Source organism: Salvelinus fontinalis, chromosome 34 (genome assembly GCF_029448725.1).
Source record: "Salvelinus fontinalis isolate EN_2023a chromosome 34, ASM2944872v1, whole genome shotgun sequence".
In the NCBI taxonomy this organism is placed as follows: Eukaryota; Metazoa; Chordata; class Actinopteri; order Salmoniformes; family Salmonidae; genus Salvelinus; species Salvelinus fontinalis.
The window spans coordinates 30,316,988-30,337,903 of NC_074698.1; the positions used below are offsets into that span (position 1 = coordinate 30,316,988).

General features: G+C 47.8%; 1 protein-coding gene across 2 annotated transcripts in view; it reads left to right on the forward strand.

Annotated features, from left to right (window-relative positions):
* Positions 1 to 17,962, forward strand: part of cog1 (component of oligomeric golgi complex 1) — a 30,318-nt gene extending 12,356 nt beyond the window's left edge. Inside the window, exons 12-17 of one of the 2 annotated variants that reach the window (XM_055898448.1) lie at positions 1,665 to 1,789; positions 5,771 to 5,879; positions 9,306 to 9,415; positions 12,315 to 12,396; positions 12,938 to 12,975; positions 17,604 to 17,666. In XM_055898448.1, coding sequence (XP_055754423.1) covers positions 1,665 to 1,789; positions 5,771 to 5,879; positions 9,306 to 9,415; positions 12,315 to 12,396; positions 12,938 to 12,946 — 435 coding nt within the window. In that variant the 3' untranslated portion in view covers positions 12,947 to 12,975; positions 17,604 to 17,666. Of the gene's footprint in view, positions 1 to 1,664; positions 1,790 to 5,770; positions 5,880 to 9,305; positions 9,416 to 12,314; positions 12,397 to 12,937; positions 12,976 to 17,603 lie in introns of both variants that reach the window. The other variant, XM_055898447.1, reaches the window with a different exon arrangement.
* Positions 17,963 to 20,916: the final 2,954 nt, after the last annotated feature.

Genomic DNA, 20,916 nt, shown 5'->3' on the forward strand with positions numbered 1-20,916 from the left:
CAGAGCGCAGGACAAGGTAACACAGACACACAGCGCAGGACAAGGTAACACAGACACACAGCGCAGGACAAGGTAACACACACACAGAGCGCAGGACAAGGTAACACACACACAGCGCAGGACATGGTAACACACACACAGAGCGCAGGACAAGGTAACACACACACAGAGCGCAGGACAAGGTAACACAGACACACAGCGCAGGACAAGGTAACACAGACACACAGCGCAGGACAAGGTAACACAGACACACAGCGCATGACAAGGTAACACAGACACACAGCGCGGGACAAGGTAACACACACACACAGCGCAGGACAAGGTAACACAGACACACAGCGCAGGACAAGGTAACACACACACACAGCGCAGGACAAGGTAACACAGACACACACAGCGCAGGACAAGGTAACACAGACACACACAGCGCAGGACAAGGTAACACAGACACACAGCGCAGGACAAGGTAACACAGACACACAGCGCAGGACAAGGTAACACACACACAGAGCGCAGGACAAGGTAACACACACACACAGCGCAGGACATGGTAACACACACACAGAGCGCAGGACAAGGTAACACACACACAGAGCGCAGGACAAGGTAACACAGACACACAGCGCAGGACAAGGTAACACAGACACACAGCGCAGGACAAGGTAACACAGACACACAGCGCGGGACAAGGTAACACAGACACACAGCGCGGGACAAGGTAACACACACACACAGCGCGGGACAAGGTAACACACACACACAGCGCAGGACAAGGTAACACACACACACAGCGCAGGACAAGGTAACACACACACACAGCGCAGGACAAGGTAACACACACACAGTGCAGGACATGGTAACACAGACACAGAGCGCAGGACATGGTAACACAGACACACAGCGCAGGACATGGTAACACAGACACACAGCGCAGGACAAGGTAACACAGACACACAGCGCAGGACAAGGTAACACAGACACACAGCGCAGGACATGGTAACACAGACACACAGCGCAGGACATGGTAACACAGACACACAGCGCAGGACAAGGTAACACACACACAGTGCAGGACATGGTAACACAGACACAGAGCGCAGGACATGGTAACACAGACACACAGCGCAGGACATGGTAACACAGACACAGAGCGCAGGACAAGGTAACACACAGGGCTGACATTGTAATCATATAGCACACCTGGACAATGAAATGAGTTGTCATCCTAAAGAGATGAACATCTCTGTTGCACTCTCTCTCCCCCTCTCTCTCTCTCTCTCCCTCTCCTCTCCCCCTCTCTCCCCCCCCCCCCCCTCTCTCTCCCCCTCTCTCCCCCCCCTCTTCCACCCCCCTCTCCCTCTCCCCCCCTCCCCTCTCTCCCTCTCCCCCCCTCTCCCTCCCCCCCCCTCCCCTCTCCCCCTCTCTCCCCCCCCCCCCCTCTCTCTCTCCCCCCCCCCCCTCTCTCTCTCCCCCCTCTCCCTCTCCCTCTCCCCCCCTCTCTCTCCCTCCCCCCCCTCCCCTCTCCCCCTCTCTCCCCCCCCCCCCCCTCTCTCTCTCCCCCCTCTCCCTCTCCCCCCCTCTCCCTCTCCCCCCCTCTCTCTCCCTCTCCCCCCCTCCCCTCTCCCCCTCTCCCCCCCCCCCCCCCCTCTCTCTCCCCCCCCCAGGACTGTCCGTTCCCTATGACTCAGAACAGGTCTCTACAGCTGTTATTTGACCTGAGATATCTCACTGCTACCCTGGGTACCAGACTAGAGGATGGCAGGGGCTTCCGCTCTCACCAAGACCCCAGGTACACACACCTGGTCTCTCTGTATGGTACAGGGTCCAGGTACACACACCTGGTCTCTCTGTATGTTACAGGGTCCAGGTACACACACCTGGTCTCTCTGTATGTTACAGGGTCCAGGTACACACACCTGGTCTCTCTGTATGTTACAGGGTCCAGGTACACACACCTGGTCTCTCTGTATGTTACAGGGTCCAGTAACACACCTGGTCTCTCTGTATGGTACAGGGTCCAGGTACACACACCTGGTCTCTCTGTATGTTACAGGGTCCAGGTACACACACCTGGTCTCTCTGTATGGTACAGGGTCCAGTAACATCCTGGTCTCTCTGTATGTTACAGGGTCCAGGTACACACACCTGGTCTCTCTGTATGTTACAGGGTCCAGGTACACACACCTGGTCTCTCTGTATGTTACAGGGTCCAGGTACACACACCTGGTCTCTCTGTATGTTACAGGGTCCAGGTACACACCTGGTCTCTCTGTATGTTACAGGGTCCAGGTACACACACCTGGTCTCTCTGTACGGTACAGGGTCCAGGTACACACACCTGGTCTCTCTGTATGGTACAGGGTCCAGGTACACACACCTGGTCTCTCTGTATGGTACAGGGTCCAGGTACACACACCTGGTCTCTCTGTACGGTACAGGGTCCAGGTACACACACCTGGTCTCTCTGTACGGTACAGGGTCCAGTAACACACCTGGTCTCTCTGTACGGTACAGGGTCCAGTAACACACCTGGTCTCTCTGTACGGTACAGGGTCCAGTAACACACCTGGTCTCTCTGTACGGTACAGGGTCCAGTAACCCACCTGGTCTCTCTGTATGTTACAGGGTCCAGTAACACACCTGGTCTCTCTGTACGGTACAGGGTCCAGTAACCCACCTGGTCTCTGTATGTTACAGGGTCCAGTAACACACCTGGTCTCTCTGTATGGTACAGGGTCCAGTAACACACCTGGTCTCTCTGTATGTTACAGGGTTCAGTAACACACCTGGTCTCTCTGTATGTTACAGGGTCCAGTAACACACCTGGTCTCTCTGTACGGTACAGGGTCCAGTAACACACCTGGTCTCTCTGTACGGTACAGGGTCCAGTAACACACCTGGTCTCTCTGTATGTTACAGGGTCCAGTAACACACCTGGTCTCTCTGTACGGTACAGGGTCCAGTAACACACCTGGTCTCTCTGTATGTTACAGGGTCCAGGTACACACACCTGGTCTCTCTGTATGTTACAGGGTCCAGGTACACACACCTGGTCTCTCTGTATGTTACAGGGTCCAGGTACACACACCTGGTCTCTCTGTATGGTACAGGGTCCAGTAACACACCTGGTCTCTCTGTATGGTACAGGGTCCAGTAACATCCTGGTCTCTGTATGTTACAGGGTCCAGTAACATCCTGGTCTCTCTGTATGTTACAGGGTCCAGTAACATCCTGGTCTCTCTGTATGTTACAGGGTCCAGTAACATCCTGGTCTCTCTGTATGTTACAGGGTCCAGTAACATCCTGGTCTCTCTGTATGTTACAGGGTCCAGTAACCCCCCTGGTCTCTCTGTATGTTACAGGGTCCAGTAACATCCTGGTCTCTCTGTATGTTACAGGGTCCAGTAACATCCTGGTCTCTCTGTATGTTACAGGGTCCAGTAACCCCCTGGTCTCTCTGTATGTTACAGGGTCCAGTAACACCCTGGTCTCTCTGTATGTTACAGGGTCCAGTAACATCCTGGTCTCTCTGTATGTTACAGGGTCCAGTAACATCCTGGTCTCTCTGTATGTTACAGGGTCCAGTAACCCCCTGGTCTCTCTGTATGTTACAGGGTCCAGTAACATCCTGGTCTCTCTGTATGTTACAGGGTCCAGTAACATCCTGGTCTCTCTGTATGTTACAGGGTCCAGTAACATCCTGGTCTCTCTGTATGTTACAGGGTCCAGTAACATCCTGGTCTCTCTGTATGTTACAGGGTCCAGTAACATCCTGGTCTCTCTGTATGTTACAGGGTCCAGTAACATCCCGGTCTCTCTGTATGTTACAGGGTCCAGTAACATCCCGGTCTCTCTGTATGTTACAGGGTCCAGTAACACCCTGGTCTCTCTGTATGTTACAGGGTCCAGTAACATCCTGGTCTCTCTGTATGTTACAGGGTTCACTAACATCCTGGTCTCTCTGTATGTTACAGGGTCCAGTAACATCCTGGTCTCTCTGTATGTTACAGGGTCCAGTAACATCCTGGTCTCTCTGTATGTTACAGGGTCCAGTAACATCCTGGTCTCTCTGTATGTTACAGGGTCCAGTAACATCCTGGTCTCTCTGTATGTTACAGGGTCCAGTAACCCCCTGGTCTCTCTGTATGTTACAGGGTCCAGTAACATCCTGGTCTCTCTGTATGTTACAGGGTCCAGTAACATCCTGGTCTCTCTGTATGTTACAGGGTCCAGTAACATCCTGGTCTCTCTGTATGTTACAGGGTCCAGTAACATCCTGGTCTCTCTGTATGTTACAGGGTCCAGTAACATCCTGGTCTCTCTGTATGTTACAGGGTCCAGTAACATCCTGGTCTCTCTGTATGTTACAGGGTCCAGTAACATCCTGGTCTCTCTGTATGTTACAGGGTCCAGTAACATCCTGGTCTCTCTGTATGTTACAGGGTCCAGTAACATCCTGGTCTCTCTGTATGTTACAGGGTCCAGTAACATCCTGGTCTCTCTGTATGTTACAGGGTCGAGTAACATCCTGGTCTCTCTGTATGTTACAGGGTCCAGTAACACCCTGGTCTCTCTGTATGTTACAGGGTCCAGTAACACCCTGGTCTCTCTGTATGTTACAGGGTCCAGTAACATCCTGGTCTCTCTGTATGTTACAGGGTCCAGTAACATCCTGGTCTCTATGTTACAGGGTCCAGTAACATCCTGGTCTCTCTGTATGTTACAGGGTCCAGTAACATCCTGGTCTCTCTGTATGTTACAGGGTCCAGTAACATCCTGGTCTCTCTGTATGTTACAGGGTCCAGTAACATTCTGGTCTCTCTGTATGTTACAGGGTCCAGTAACATTCCGGTCTCTCTGTATGTTACAGGGTCCAGTAACATCCCGGTCTCTCTGTATGTTACAGGGTCCAGCAACATCCCGGTCTCTCTGTATGTTACAGGGTCCAGCAACATCCTGGTCTCTCTGTATGTTACAGGGTCCAGCAACATCCTGGTCTCTCTGTATGTTACAGGGTCCAGCAACCCCCTGGTCTCTCTGTATGTTACAGGGTCCAGTAACATCCCGGTCTCTCTGTATGTTACAGGGTCCAGTAACATCCCGGTCTCTCTGTATGTTACAGGGTCCAGTAACATCCCGGTCTCTCTGTATGTTACAGGGTTCACTAACATCCCGGTCTCTCTGTATGTTACAGGGTCCAGTAACATCCCGGTCTCTCTGTATGTTACAGGGTCCAGTAACATCCTGGTCTCTCTCTATGTTACAGGGTCCAGTAACATCCTGGTCTCTCTGTATGTTACAGGGTCCAGTAACATCCTGGTCTCTCTGTATGTTACAGGGTCCAGTAACATCCTGGTCTCTCTGTATGTTACAGGGTCCAGTAACATCCTGGTCTCTCTGTATGTTACAGGGTCCAGTAACATCCTAGTCTCTCTGTATGTTACAGGGTCCAGTAACATCCTGGTCTCTCTGTATGTTACAGGGTCCAGTAACATCCTGGTCTCTCTGTATGTTACAGGGTCCAGTAACATCCTGGTCTCTCTGTATGTTACAGGGTCCAGTAACATCCTAGTCTCTCTGTATGTTACAGGGTCCAGTAACATCCTGGTCTCTCTGTATGGTACAGGGTCCAGTAACATCCTGGTCTCTCTGTATGTTACAGGGTCCAGTAACATCCTAGTCTCTCTGTATGTTACAGGGTCCAGTAACCCCCTGGTCTCTCTGTATGTTACAGGGTCCAGTAACATCCTGGTCTCTCTGTATGTTACAGGGTCCAGCAGGTGTGTGATTCGCTGGAGAGCTACATTGACCCCTTTGACCTGGATGTGTTCATGCCGCCATTCAACAGCAACCTCAACCGCCTATCACAGAGGAGTTCGGTACGAATGGCCCCGCCCCCTGACGCTACTAACGTGATTGGAGACTAAAATAAATCATGATAGTCAGTGTAGAGTAGGGTTATCCCTGGTTATTCTGGGTTATCCCGGGTTATTCTGGGTTATCCCGGGTTATCATGGGTTATTCTGGGTTATCCTGGGTTATCCCTGGTTATCCACTGTGTATTGATCGTTCGGTAACTTTGGTCCCAATTTGTAGCTCAGAGGTGCTGTTGGCGATTCAGATGTTGTGTTAACGTTGTGATACTTTGTGGTGTGTTTATATTGTACAATTGTGGTGTTTTGGTTGCGTTAACATTGTTGCGCTAACATTGTGATAATGTTCTAATAACATTGTAAACAGGGAATTTCCAGGTCAACAAAAAAAAACGAGAGAAATGGTTGATAGTAACAGAGAAAATGTCCAACTTGGCCTTCTCTGAGAAGGCTGTTATCTCATAATGACACGGCACCAAGTGTTCTGTAAACACCAGCTGAGAGGCTCGTAGGCTTACAGAACAGCGTTGTCAGCTGATACAGATCACAGTGTTACAGAATACAACGACAATCCTCCAGTCTGACGTCAAGTCACTATCATCAGATATGAGAACGATCCTGTACATACAGCATGGAGTCTAGTGACCATCAACTCACATCCTGTACATACAGCATGGAGTCTAGTGACCATCAACTCACATCCTGTACATACAGCATGGAGTCTAGTGACCATCAACTCACATCCTGTACATACAGCATGGAGTCTAGTGACCGTCAACTCACATCCTGTACAACCACAACACTGGAGGTCATGGAGTCTAGTGACCATCAACTCACATCCTGTACAACCACAACACTGGAGGTCATGGAGTCTAGTGACCATCAACTCACATCCTGTACATCCAGAACACTGGAGGTCATGGAGTCTAGTGACCATCAACTCACATCCTGTACATCCAGAACACTGGAGGTCATGGAGTCTAGTGACCGTCAACTCACATCCTGTACATCCTGTACATACAGCATGGAGTCTAGTGACCATCAACTCACATCCTGTACAACCACAACACTGGAGGTCATGGAGTCTAGTGACCATCAACTCACATCCTGTACATCCACAACACTGGAGGTCATGGAGTCTAGTGACCATCAACTCACATCCTGTACAACCACAACACTGGAGGTCATGGAGTCTAGTGACCATCAACTCACATCCTGTACATCCACAACACTGGAGGTCATGGAGTCTAGTGACCGTCAACTCACATCCTGTACAACCACAACACTGGAGGTCATGGAGTCTAGTGACCATCAACTCACATCCTGTACATACAGCATGGAGTCTAGTGACCGTCAACTCACATCCTGTACAACCACAACACTGGAGGTCATGGAGTCTAGTGACCATCAACTCACATCCTGTACATACAGCATGGAGTCTAGTGACCGTCAACTCACATCCTGTACAACCACAACACTGGAAGTCATGGAGTCTAGTGACCATCAACTCACATCCTGTACAACCACAACACTGGAGGTCATGGAGTCTAGTGACCATCAACTCACATCCTGTACAACCACAACACTGGAGGTCATGGAGTCTAGTGACCATCAACTCACATCCTGTACATACAGCATGGAGTCTAGTGACCGTCAACTCACATCCTGTACAACCACAACACTGGAAGTCATGGAGTCTAGTGACCATCAACTCACATCCTGTACATACAGCATGGAGTCTAGTGACCATCAACTCACATCCTGTACAACCACAACACTGGAGGTCATGGAGTCTAGTGACCATCAACTCACATCCTGTACATACAGCATGGAGTCTAGTGACCGTCAACTCACATCCTGTACAACCACAACACTGGAAGTCATGGAGTCTAGTGACCATCAACTCACATCCTGTACAACCACAACACTGGAGGTCATGGAGTCTAGTGACCATCAACTCACATCCTGTACAACCACAACACTGGGAGTCATGGAGTCTAGTGACCATCAACTCACATCCTGTACATACAGCATGGAGTCTAGTGACCATCAACTCACATTCTGTACATACAGCATGGAGTCTAGTGACCGTCAACTCACATCCTGTACAACCACAACACTGGAGGTCATGGAGTCTAGTGACCATCAACTCACATCCTGTACATACAGCATGGAGTCTAGTGACCGTCAACTCACATCCTGTACAACCACAACACTGGAGGTCATGGAGTCTAGTGACCATCAACTCACATCCTGTACATCCACAACACTGGAGGTCATGGAGTCTAGTGACCATCAACTCACATCCTGTACATCCAGAACACTGGAGGTCATGGAGTCTAGTGACCATCAACTCACATCCTGTACATCCAGAACACTGGAGGTCATGGAGTCTAGTGACCGTCAACTCACATCCTGTACATCCTGTACATACAGCATGGAGTCTAGTGACCATCAACTCACATCCTGTACAACCACAACACTGGAGGTCATGGAGTCTAGTGACCATCAACTCACATCCTGTACATCCACAACACTGGAGGTCATGGAGTCTAGTGACCATCAACTCACATCCTGTACATCCAGAACACTGGAGGTCATGGAGTCTAGTGACCATCAACTCACATCCTGTACATCCACAACACTGGAGGTCATGGAGTCTAGTGACCATCAACTTACATCCTGTACATACAGCATGGAGTCTAGTGACCGTCAACACACATCCTGTACATCCACAACACTGGAAGTCATGGAGTCTAGTGACCATCAACTCACATCCTGTACATACAGCATGGAGTCTAGTGACCGTCAACTCACATCCTGTACAACCACAACACTGGAGGTCATGGAGTCTAGTGACCATCAACTCACATCCTGTACAACCACAACACTGGAGGTCATGGAGTCTAGTGACCATCAACTCACATCCTGTACATACAGCATGGAGTCTAGTGACCGTCAACACACATCCTGTACATCCACAACACTGGAGGTCATGGAGTCTAGTGACCGTCAACTCACATCCTGTACATCCACAACACTGGAGGTCATGGAGTCTAGTGACCGTCAACACACATCCTGTACATCCACAACACTGGAGGTCATGGAGTCTAGTGACCATCAACTCACATCCTGTACATACAGCATGGAGTCTAGTGACCATCAACTCACATCCTGTACATCCACAACACTGGAGGTCATGTGTGTTACACACAGGGGAAATATAGCAATATGCTAAGCCTTGTGTTAATGACTTAATTCACTTTAAATGTCCCCATTCCAAACACTGTGTTAATGTTGTGTTAACGTTGTATTAACGTTGTATTAACGTTGTGTTAACGTTGTGTTAATGTTGTGTTAACGTTGTGTTAATGTTGTATTAACGTTGTGTTAACGTTGTGTTAATGTTGTGTTAATGTTGTGTTGTTCCAGGTGTTGTTGGGGTTGTTGACAGGGACAGAGAAGCAGTTTGTTTCCCGTGGTAACAGTGTGGGCTCTCAGGAACCCTACAACATCCTGCCACTGGCCAGCACCCAGATCAGGTGACAACACACACCCACACCAGCACCCAGATCAGGTGACAACACACACCCACACCAGCACCCAGATCAGGTGACAACACACACCCACACCAGCACCCAGATCAGGTGACAACACACACCCACACCAGCACCCAGATCAGGTGACAACACACACCCACACCAGCACCCAGATCAGGTGACAACGCACACCAGGACCCATAATCATTAGAAAGTGTCTCTGAATAGGAGTTCTGATATTGGATCACTGGACAGGGAGGACCTGATCCTAGACCAGCTCTATGACTGAATACTGGTCCTTTTAGATTACATGGACAGGGGGACCTGATCCTAGACCAGCTCTATGACTGAATACTGGTCCTTTTAGATTACATGGACAGGGGGGACCTGATCCTAGACCAGCAATATGACTGAATACTGGTCCTTTTAGATTACATGGACAGGGGGGACCTGATCCTAGACCAGCTCTATGACTGAATACTGGTCCTTTTAGATTACATGGACAGGGGGGACCTGATCCTAGACCAGCTCTATGACTGAATACTGGTCCTTTTAGATTACATGGACAAGGGGGACCTGATCCGAGACCAGCTCTATGACGAATACTGGTCCTTTTAGATTACATGGACAGGGGGGATCTGATCCTAGACCAGCTCTATGACTGAATACTAGTCCTTTTAGATTACATGGACAGGGGTCACCTGATCCTAGACCAGCACTTCTACACTGAGATACCTTATGAATAGGCTACAGGTCCAGAAGTGTTTTAGCCCAGTACCCTGTCTATAGGCTACAGGTCCAGAAGTGTTTTAGCCCAGTACCCTGTCTATAGGCTACAGGTCCAGAAGTGTTTTAGCCCAGTACCCTGTCTATAGGCTACAGGTCCAGAAGTGTTTTAGCCCAGTACCCTGTCTATAGGCTACATTTACATTTACATTTAAGTCATTTAGCAGACGCTCTTATCCAGAGCGACAGGTCCAGAAGTGTTTTAGCCCAGTACCCTGTCTATAGGCTACAGGTCCAGAAGTGTTTTAGCCCAGTACCCTGTCTATAGGCTACAGGTCCAGAAGTATTTTAGCCCAGTACCCTGTCTATAGGCTACAGGTCCAGAAGTGTTTTAGCCCAGTACCCTGTCTATAGGCTACAGGTCCAGAAGTAGTTTAACCCAGTACCCTGTATATAGGCTACAGGTCCAGAAGTGTTTTAACCCAGTACCCTGTCTATAGGCTACAGGTCCAGAAGTGTTTTAACCCAGTGCCCTGTCTATAGGCTACAGGTCCAGAAGTATTTTAACCCAGTACCCTGTATGTATATAGGCTACAGGTCCAGAAGTGTTGTAACCCAGTACCCTGTATGTATATAGGCTACAGGTCCAGAAGTATTTTAACCCAGTACCCTGTCTATAGGCTACAGGTCCAGAAGTGTTTTAACCCAGTGCCCTGTCTATAGGCTACAGGTCCAGAAGTATTTTAACCCAGTACCCTGTATGTATATAGGCTACAGGTCCAGAAGTGTTGTAACCCAGTGCCCTGTCTATAGGCTACAGGTCCAGAAGTGTTGTAACCCAGTACCCTGTCTATAGGCTACAGGTCCAGAAGTGTTTTAACCCAGTGCCCTGTCTATAGGCTACAGGTCCAGAAGTGTTGTAACCCAGTACCCTGTCTATAGGCTACAGGTCCAGAAGTATTTTAACCCAGTGCCCTGTATATAGGCTACAGATCCAGAAGTATTTTAACCCAGTACCCTGTCTATAGGCTACAGGTCCAGTAGTATTTTAACCCAGTGCCCTGTATATAGGCTACAGATCCAGAAGTATTTTAACCCAGTACCCTGTCTATAGGCTACAGGTCCAGTAGTGTTTTAACCCAGTACCCTGTATATAGGCTACAGGTCCAGAAGTGTTTTAACCCAGTACCCTGTATATAGGCTACAGGTCCAGAAGTGTTTTAACCCAGTACCCTGTCTATAGGCTACAGGTCCAGAAGTGTTTTAACCCAGTGCCCTGTCTCTGTTCTCCAGGTTAGAATAGGCTACAGGTCCAGAAGTGTTTTAACCCAGTGCCCTGTATGTCTATAGGCTACAGGTCCAGAAGTGTTGTAACCCAGTACCCTGTATGTATATAGGCTACAGGTCCAGAAGTGTTGTAACCCAGTACCCTGTATGTATATAGGCTACAGGTCCAGAAGTGTTGTAACCCAGTACCCTGTATGTATATAGGCTACAGGTCCAGAAGTGTTGTAACCCAGTACCCTGTCTATAGGCTACAGGTCCAGAAGTGTTTTAACCCAGTACCCTATCTATAGGCTACAGGTCCAGAAGTGTTTTAACCCAGTACCCTGTCTATAGGCTACAGGTCCAGAAGTGTTTTAACCCAGTACCCTGTCTATAGGCTACAGGTCCAGAAGTGTTGTAACCCAGTGCCCTGTATGTCTATAGGCTACAGGTCCAGAAGTGTTGTAGCCCAGTACCCTGTATGTATATAGGCTACAGGTCCAGAAGTGTTTTAACCCAGTGCCCTGTCTCTGTTCTCCAGGTTAGAATAGGCTACAGGTCCAGAAGTGTTTTAACCCAGTACCCTGTCTATAGGCTACAGGTCCAGAAGTGTTGTAACCCAGTACCCTGTATGTATATAGGCTACAGGTCCAGAAGTGTTTTAACCCAGTGCCCTGTCTATAGGCTACAGGTCCAGAAGTGTTGTAACCCCGTATCCTGTCTATAGACTACAGGTCCAGAAGTGTTGTAACCCAGTACCCTGTCTATAGGCTACAGGTCCAGAAGTGTTGTAACCCAGTACCCTGTATGTATATAGGCTACAGGTCCAGAAGTGTTTTAACCCAGTGCCCTGTCTATAGGCTACAGGTCCAGAAGTGTTGTAACCCAGTGCCCTGTCTCTGTTCTCCAGGTTTGGGCTGTTACCTCTGAGCATGACCAACTCCCGTAAAACCAAGTCCTCCACACAGGGAACTGACATCACACGCCCACTGGTGAGTCACACGGGCGGACGGACGGGGGTGTTGGGGGAGGACGGACGGACGGGGGGTGTTGGGGGAGGACGGACGGACGGACGGGGGGTGTTGGGGGAGGACGGACGGACGGACGGGGGATGTTGGGGGAGGACGGGCGGACGGACGGGGGGTGTTGGGGGAGGACGGGCGGACGGACGGGGGGTGTTGGGGGAGGGGGAGGACGGACGGACGGGGGGTGTTGAGGGAGGGGGAGGACGGACGGACGGGGGGTGTTGAGGGAGGGGGAGGACGGACGGACGGGGGGTGTTGAGGGAGGGGGAGGACGGACGGACGGGGGGTGTTGGGGGAGGACGGACGGACGGACGGGGGGTGTTGGGGGAGGACGGGCGGGGGGTGTTGGGGGAGGACGGGGTCTGAGGTTGAACGTATGTTGATGTTTTCATTATAAGCCTGTATGAATTTCTCCCCTCAAGTTTCAGTAGAATGCTGTTTTTTAACCTCGGCCATTTCTGTTGATTTCCTACGACATGTATCATGATGTTTATGTCTGCATTTCCAGCTGTTTTGAGGGCAACAGACCCAGGACAGCAGCAACAGGTCATTGTGTGTGTGTGGTATCTTTAGTGTGTGGTATCTTTAGTGTAGTGTGTGTGTGTGGTATCTTTAGTGTGTGTGTGTGGTGGTATCTTTAGTGTGTGTGTGTGGTATCTAGTGTGTGTGTGTGGTGGTATCTTTAGTGTGTGTGTGTGTGGTGGTATCTTTAGTATGTGTGTGTAGTGTCTTTAGTGTGTGTGTGTGGTATCTTTAGTGTGTGTGTATGTAGTGTCTTTAGTTATCTATCTTTAGTGTGTTATATTTTACGTGCCCTCGTGTTTTTGCAGTGGGTGGGTTTGCAGTGTACTAAGAACTTATATTTTCCCGCGTTTGGTTTTTAACGTGGCTTCGGTTTGGTTTGATGTTGCCTCAGATCGCTAACTAACAAGAACATGTGAGCTGCGTCCTCAATGCCATCCTATTCCCTGTATAGTACACTGTTTGAGTCCTCAATGCCATCCTATTCCCTGTATAGTACACTGTTTTTGCGTCCTCAATGCCATCCTATTCCCTGTATAGTACACTGTTTTTGAGCCCTGTGGGTTTTGCTGACGGCTAACCTGGTTTCACGCGGCTAACCTGGTTTCACGCTGTCTGCCGGGATCTGCACTCAATTTGATATTCGATTCATGAATTGGCAATGTTTCTATTTTTATCTAAGAGGATTTTTAAATTCTCCTCCGCTGATTTTGTATTGAGGTGGAATTGACCTCCACCCTGCCTCACACCATTCCAAACCATATCTGTGACCAGACAAACAGCGAGTGTTTTCACATCAATTTTCCATGGGGGTGCATCTCAATACTCTGACGTGACTTCCTCTCATTGTCTCCTCGCCTTCATCTGCACTGATCTGAACAAACAAAACAAAGGAAACCGACCAGCTTCCTTGCTATTAGGGAGGAGACAAGGACATGAGGCCACGGTCGTGTTCATGTCACGCACAGAATGGAAAACGTCAGTCCAGGTAGTCGCTCAGTTCAGGTAGTCTCTCCCTATTTCTCTCAGTTCAGGTAGTCTCTCCATCCAGGTAGTCGCTCAGTTCAGGTAGTCTCCCTATTTCTCTCAGTTCAGGTAGTCGCTCAGTTCAGGTAGTCTCTCTATTTCTCTCAGTTCAGGTAGTCGCTCAGTTCAGGTAGTCTCTCTATTTCTCTCAGTCCAGGTAGTCTCTCTCTATTTCTCTCAGTTCAGGTAGTCTCTCTCTATTTCTCTCAGTTCAGGTAGTCTCTCAGTTCAGGTAGTCTCTCTCTATTTCTCTCAGTTCAGGTAGTCTCTCTCTATTTCTCTCAGTCCAGGTAGTCTCTCTCTATTTCTCTCAGTTCAGGTAGTCTCTCAGTTCAGGTAGTCTCTCCCTATTTCTCTCAGTCCAAGTAGTCTCTCAGTCCAGGTAGTCTCTCTCTATTTCTCTCAGTTCAGGTAGTCTCTCCCTATTTCTCTCAGTCCAGGTAGTCTCTCAGTCCAGGTAGTCTCTCAGTCCAGGTAGTCTCTCTCTATTTCTCTCAGTCCAGGTAGTCTCTCTCTATTTCTCTCAGTCCAGGTAGTCTCTCTCTATTTCTCTCAGTCCAGGTAGTCTCTTCCTATTTCTCTCAGTCCAGGTAGTCTCTCAGTCCAGGTAGTCTCTCTCTATTTCTCTCAGTTCAGGTAGTCTCTCAGTTCAGGTAGTCTCTTCCTATTTCTCTCAGTTCAGGTAGTCTCTCTCTATTTCTCTCAGTTCAGGTAGTCTCTCCCTATTTCTCTCAGTCCAGGTAGTCTCTCCCTATTTCTCTCAGTCCAGGTAGTCTCTCCCTATTTCTCTCAGTCCAGGTAGTCTCTCAGTCCAGGTAGTCTCTTCCTATTTCTCTCAGTCCAGGTAGTCTCTCACTATTTCTCTCAGTTCAGGTAGTCTCTCCCTATTTCTCTCAGTCCAGGTAGTCTCTCCCTATTTCTCTCAGTCCAGGTAGTCTCTTCCTATTTCTCTCAGTTCAGGTAGTCTCTCTCTATTTCTCTCAGTTCAGGTAGTCTCTCCCTATTTCTCTCAGTCCAGGTAGTCTCTCCCTATTTCTCTCAGTCCAGGTAGTCTCTCAGTCCAGGTAGTCTCCCTATTTCTCTCAGTCCAGGTAGTCTCTCCCTATTTCTCTCAGTCCAGGTAGTCTCTCCCTATTTCTCTCAGTTCAGGTAGTCTCTCTCTATTTCTCTCAGTCCAGGTAGTCTCTCTCTATTTCTCTCAGTCCAGGTAGTCTCTCTCTATTTCTCTCAGTCCAGGTAGTCTCTCAGTCCAGGTAGTCTCTCTCTATTTCTCTCAGTTCAGGTAGTCTCTCAGTTCAGGTAGTCTCTCCCTATTTCTCTCAGTCCAGGTAGTCTCTCTCTATTTCTCTCAGTTCAGGTAGTCTCTCCCTATTTCTCTCAGTTCAGGTAGTCTCCCTATTTCTCTCAGTCCAGGTAGTCTCTCCCTATTTCTCTCAGTCCAGGTAGTCTCTCCCTATTTCTCTCTGTCCAGGTACTCTCCCTATTTCTCTCAGTCCAGGTAGTCTCTCCCTATTTCTCTCAGTCCAGGTAGTCTCTCTCTATTTCTCTCAGTTCAGGTAGTCTCTCCCTATTTCTCTCAGTTCAGGTAGTCTCTCCCTATTTCTCTCAGTTCAGGTAGTCTCTCCCTATTTCTCTCAGTCCAGGTAGTCTCTCAGTTCAGGTAGTCTCTCCCTATTTCTCAGTTCAGGTAGTCTCTCCCTATTTCTCTGTCCAGGTAGTCTCTCCCTATTTCTCTCAGTCCAGGTAGTCTCTCTCTATTTCTCTCAGTCCAGGTAGTCTCTCTGTCCAGGTACTCTCTCTATTTCTCTCAGTCCAGGTAGTCTCTCCCTATTTCTCTCAGTCCAGGTAGTCTCTCCCTATTTCTCTCAGTCCAGGTAGTCTCTCCCTATTTCTCTCAGTCCAGGTAGTCTCTCAGTCCAGGTAGTCTCTCCCTATTTCTCTCAGTTCAGGTAGTCTCTCAGTTCAGGTAGTCTCTCTATTTCTCTCAGTTCAGGTAGTCTCTCCCTATTTCTCTCAGTTCAGGTAGTCTCTCTCTATTTCTCTCAGTCCAGGTAGTCTCTCCCTATTTCTCTCAGTCCAGGTAGTCTCTCAGTCCAGGTAGTCTCCCTATTTCTCTCAGTTCAGGTAGTCTCTCTCTATTTCTCTCAGTCCAGGTAGTCTCTCTCTATTTCTCTCAGTCCAGGTAGTCTCTCAGTCCAGGTAGTCTCTCCCTATTTCTCTCAGTTCAGGTAGTCTCTCTCTATTTCTCTCAGTCCAGGTAGTCTCTCAGTTCAGGTAGTCTCTCCCTATTTCTCTCAGTTCAGGTAGTCTCTCCCTATTTCTCTCAGTTCAGGTAGTCTCTCACTATTTCTCTCAGTTCAGGTAGTCTCTCACTATTTCTCAGTTCAGGTAGTCTCCCTTTTTCTCTCAGTTCAGGTAGTCTCTCAGTTCAGGTAGTCTCTCAGTTCAGGTAGTCTCCCTTTTTCTCTCAGTTCAGGTAGTCTCTCAGTTCAGGTAGTCTCTCAGTTCAGGTAGTCTCTCAGTTCAGGTAGTCTCTCACTATTTCTCTCAGTTCAGGTAGTCTCTCAGTTCAGGTAGTCTCTCACTATTTCTCTCAGTTCAGGTAGTCTCTCACTATTTCTCTCAGTTCAGGTAGTCTCTCCCTATTTCTCTCAGTTCAGGTAGTCTCTCCCTATTTCTCTCAGTTCAGGTAGTCTCTCACTATTTCTCTCAGTTCAGGTAGTCTCTCACTATTTCTCTCAGTTCAGGTAGTCTCTCTGTCCAGGTAGTCTCTCCCTATTTCTCTCAGTCCAGGTAGTCTCTCTCTATTTCTCTCAGTCCAGGTAGTCTCTCTCTATTTCTCTCAGTCCAGGTAGTCTCTCAGTTCAGGTAGTCTCTCTGTCCAGGTAGTCTCTCCCTATTTCTCTCAGTCCAGGTAGTCTCTCTCTATTTCTCTCAGTCCAGGTAGTCTCTCCCTATTTCTCTCAGTTCAGGTAGTCTCTCAGTTCAGGTAGTCTCTCAGTTCAGGTAGTCTCTCCCTATTTCTCTCAGTCCAGGTAGTCTCTCTCTATTTCTCTCAGTTCAGGTAGTCTCTCTCTATTTCTCTCAATCCAGGTAGTCTCTCTCTATTTCTCTCAGTCCAGGTAGTCTCTCAGTTCAGGTAGTCTCTCCCTATTTCTCTCAGTTCAGGTAGTCTCTCTCTATTTCTCTCAGTTCAGGTAGTCTCTCAGTTCAGGTAGTCTCTCAGTTCAGGTAGTCTCTCTCTATTTCTCTCAGTTCAGGTAGTCTCTCTCTATTTCTCTCAGTCCAGGTAGTCTCTCTCTATTTCTCTCAGTCCAGGTAGTCTCTCAGTTCCGGTAGTCTCTCCCTATTTCTCTCAGTTCAGGTAGTCTCTCTCTATTTCTCTCAGTTCAGGTAGTCTCTCAGTTCAGGTAGTCTCTCAGTCCAGGTAATCTCTCCCTATTTCTCTGTCCAGGTAGTCTCTCCCTATTTCTCTCAGTTCAGGTAGTCTCTCTCTATTTCACGTCAGTTTCAGAACGTTATCTTCTGTATAGCGCCTAATGAACATCACCAAGTTCTGACTGTTAAGTAATTCCCCCCATATCTGTTGTTTAAATCCTCTCCTCCATTTCTCTCCCCTCCTATAGGCCTCACCCACCTCTAAACCCGCCCACGACGACACCTTCCGCCCTGGCAACCTGTTCAGACAGCTAGCCAATCAGGAGGAGGAGCTGGTGGCGCCGCCGTCGCTATTCAAGCTGGGCTGGCTGTCTGGCATGTCCAAATAAGGGGCTATGTCCCTAATGACACTCTCTATTGCCACTATATATAGTGCACTACTTTTGACCAGGACCTATGGGAACTATTCCCACTATATAGGGAATAGGGTGCCATTTAACACTGAACCCAAATAAGGAGTGTGACTACTGTTGTATTCTTTAAACACCTTGTACTGAGACGGCCTGTTAGAAGATATGGATCAATAATACAGATTGATTATTCATGAGCTTGTGTTGATGTGTGATTTAATTAATATAGTGGAGCTAGATAATGTTTTAGTATATACCTGACCACTGTCTGGGTCCTGCTGCTAAGATTGGAGACAGGTGAGGATAGTCACACATACAGACAGTACACACACACACACACACAGACAGACAGTACACACACAGACTGTACTGTGTGTGTAGTGTGTGTGTGTGTGTGTGTGTGTGTGTGTGTGTGTGTGTGTACTGTCTGTGTGTGTGTGTACTCACACACACAGACAGTACACACAGAGACAGTACACACACAGACACAGTACACACACACACACAGTACACACACACACACAGACAGTACACACACACACATACATTATTAATGTTCTGAAGCAGCAGGTCCATTAAAGGATTTATGGTTTTATTACATATTTTATAATAATTGGGTCGGAGACCGGATTATCAGAACAGAGGTAGAGGGGAACAAAACGTCAGCCTGCAGACAGACAACATGTTCTATACACTGACAGACAGACAGACATGTTCTATACACTGACAGACAGACAGACAACATGTTCTATACACTGACAGACAGACAGGAGTGTGTAGACAGGTTCAGCTTTGACATAGTGTTGTAGAAATAGCTAGAGACAGACAAATGATGCAAAAGACATATGAACAATACACCACCTACAGAGGTATGGGACATGTGAGACTTACACACACACAAATATAAAATACATTTTGCAGACTGGTAACGATAACTGTTATCTATCTCTGGCTGAAGACTGGTAACGATAACTTATCTATCTCTGGCTGAAGACTGGTAACGATAACTGTTATCTATCTCTGGCTGAAGACTGGTAACGATAACTGTTATCTATCTCTGGCTGAAGACTGGTAACGATAACTTATCTATCTCTGGCTGAAGACTGGTAACGATAACTTATCTATCTCTGGCTGAAGACTGGTAACGATAACTGTTATCTATCTCTGGCTGAAGACTGGTAACGATAACTGTTATCTATCTCTGGCTGAAGACTGGTAACGATAACTGTTATCTATCTCTGGCTGAAGACTGGTAACGATAACTGTTATCTATCTCTGGCTGAAGACTGGTAACGATAACTTATCTATCTCTGGCTGAAGACTGGTAACGATAACTGTTATCTATCTCTGGCTGAAGACTGGTAACGATAACTGTTATCTATCTCTGGCTGAAGACTGGTAACGATAACTGTTATCTATCTCTGGCTGAAGACCGGTAACGATAACTGTTATCTATCTCTGGCTGAAGACTGGTAACGATAACTGTTATCTATCTCTGGCTGAAGACTGGTAACGATAACTGTTATCTATCTCTGGCTGAAGACTGGTAACGATAACTGTTATCTATCTCTGGCTGCAGACTGGTAATGATAACTGTTATCTATCTCTGGCTGAAGACTGGTAACGATAACTGTTATCTATCTCTGGCTGAAGACTGGTAACGATAACGTTATCTATCTCTGGCTGCAGACTGGTATTGATAACGTATCTATCTAGTTGCAGACTGGTATTGATAACGTATCTATCTAGTTGCAGACTGGTATTGATAACGTATCTATCTAGTTGCAGACTGGTATTGATAACGTATCTATCTAGTTGCAGACTGGTAACAACTGGTATCTATCTCTGGCTTTCCATTTCCTTCTAACAGTCACGTGGCTCTTCCAGATGTATATATTTCTCCGCTGCAGCAGTTGATATAGTATGTTGTGTATCAGAGGGCCCCTACAGACAGTCCCTGTTCTCTGTCCATCTGAACTGAAGTAGCTTTTATCATCTGGTCAGCAGATTCATTCTCAGTACAGTAACTGGCCTTAACTGGTACAGTAACTGGCCTTAACTGGTACAGTAACTGGCCTTAACTGGTACAGTAACTGGCCTTAACTGGTACAGTAACTGGCCTTAACTGGTGCAGTAACTGGCCTTAACTGGTGCAGTAACTGGCCTTAACTGGTGCAGTAACTGGCCTTAACTGGTACAGTAACTGGCCTTAACTGGTACAGTAACTGGCCTTAACTGGTACAGTAACTGGCCTTAACTGGTACAGTAACTGGCCTTAACTGGTACAGTAACTGGCCTTAACTGGTGCAGTAACTGGCCTTAACTGGTGCAGTAACTGGCCTTAACTGGTACAGTAACTGGCCTTAACTGGTGCAGTAACTGGCCTTAACTGGTGCAGTAACTGGCCTTAACTGGTACAGTAACTGGCCTTAACTGGTACAGTAACTGGCCTTAACTGGTACAGTAACTGGCCTTAACTGGTACAGTAACTGGCCTTAACTGGTACAGTAACTGGCCTTAACTGGTGCAGTAACTGGCCTTAACTGGTACAGTAACTGGCCTTAACTGGTACAGTAACTGGCCTTAACTGGTACAGTAACTGGCCTTAACTGGTACAGTAACTGGCCTTAACTGGTACAGTAACTGGCCTTAACTGGTACAGTAACTGGCCTTAACTGGTACAGTAACTGGCCTTAACTGGTACAGTAACTGGCCTTAACTGGTACAGTAACTGGTGCAGTAACTGGCCTTAACTGGTACAGTAACTGGTACAGTAACTGGTACAGTAACTGGTGCAGTAACTGGCCTTAACTGGTACAGTAACTGGCCTTAACTGGTACAGTAACTGGCCTTAACTGGTACAGTAACTGGCCTTAACTGGTACAGTAACTGGTCTTAACTGGTACAGTAACTGGCCTTAACTGGTACAGTAACTGGCCTTAACTGGTACAGTAACTGGCCTTAACTGGTACAGTAACTGGCCTTAACTGGTACAGTAACTGGCCTTAACTGGTACAGTAACTGGCCTTAACTGGTACAGTAACTGGCCTTAACTGGTACAGTAACTGGCCTTAACTGGTGCAGTAACTGGCCTTAACTGGTACAGTAACTGGCCTTAACTGGTACAGTAACTGGCCTTAACTGGTACAGT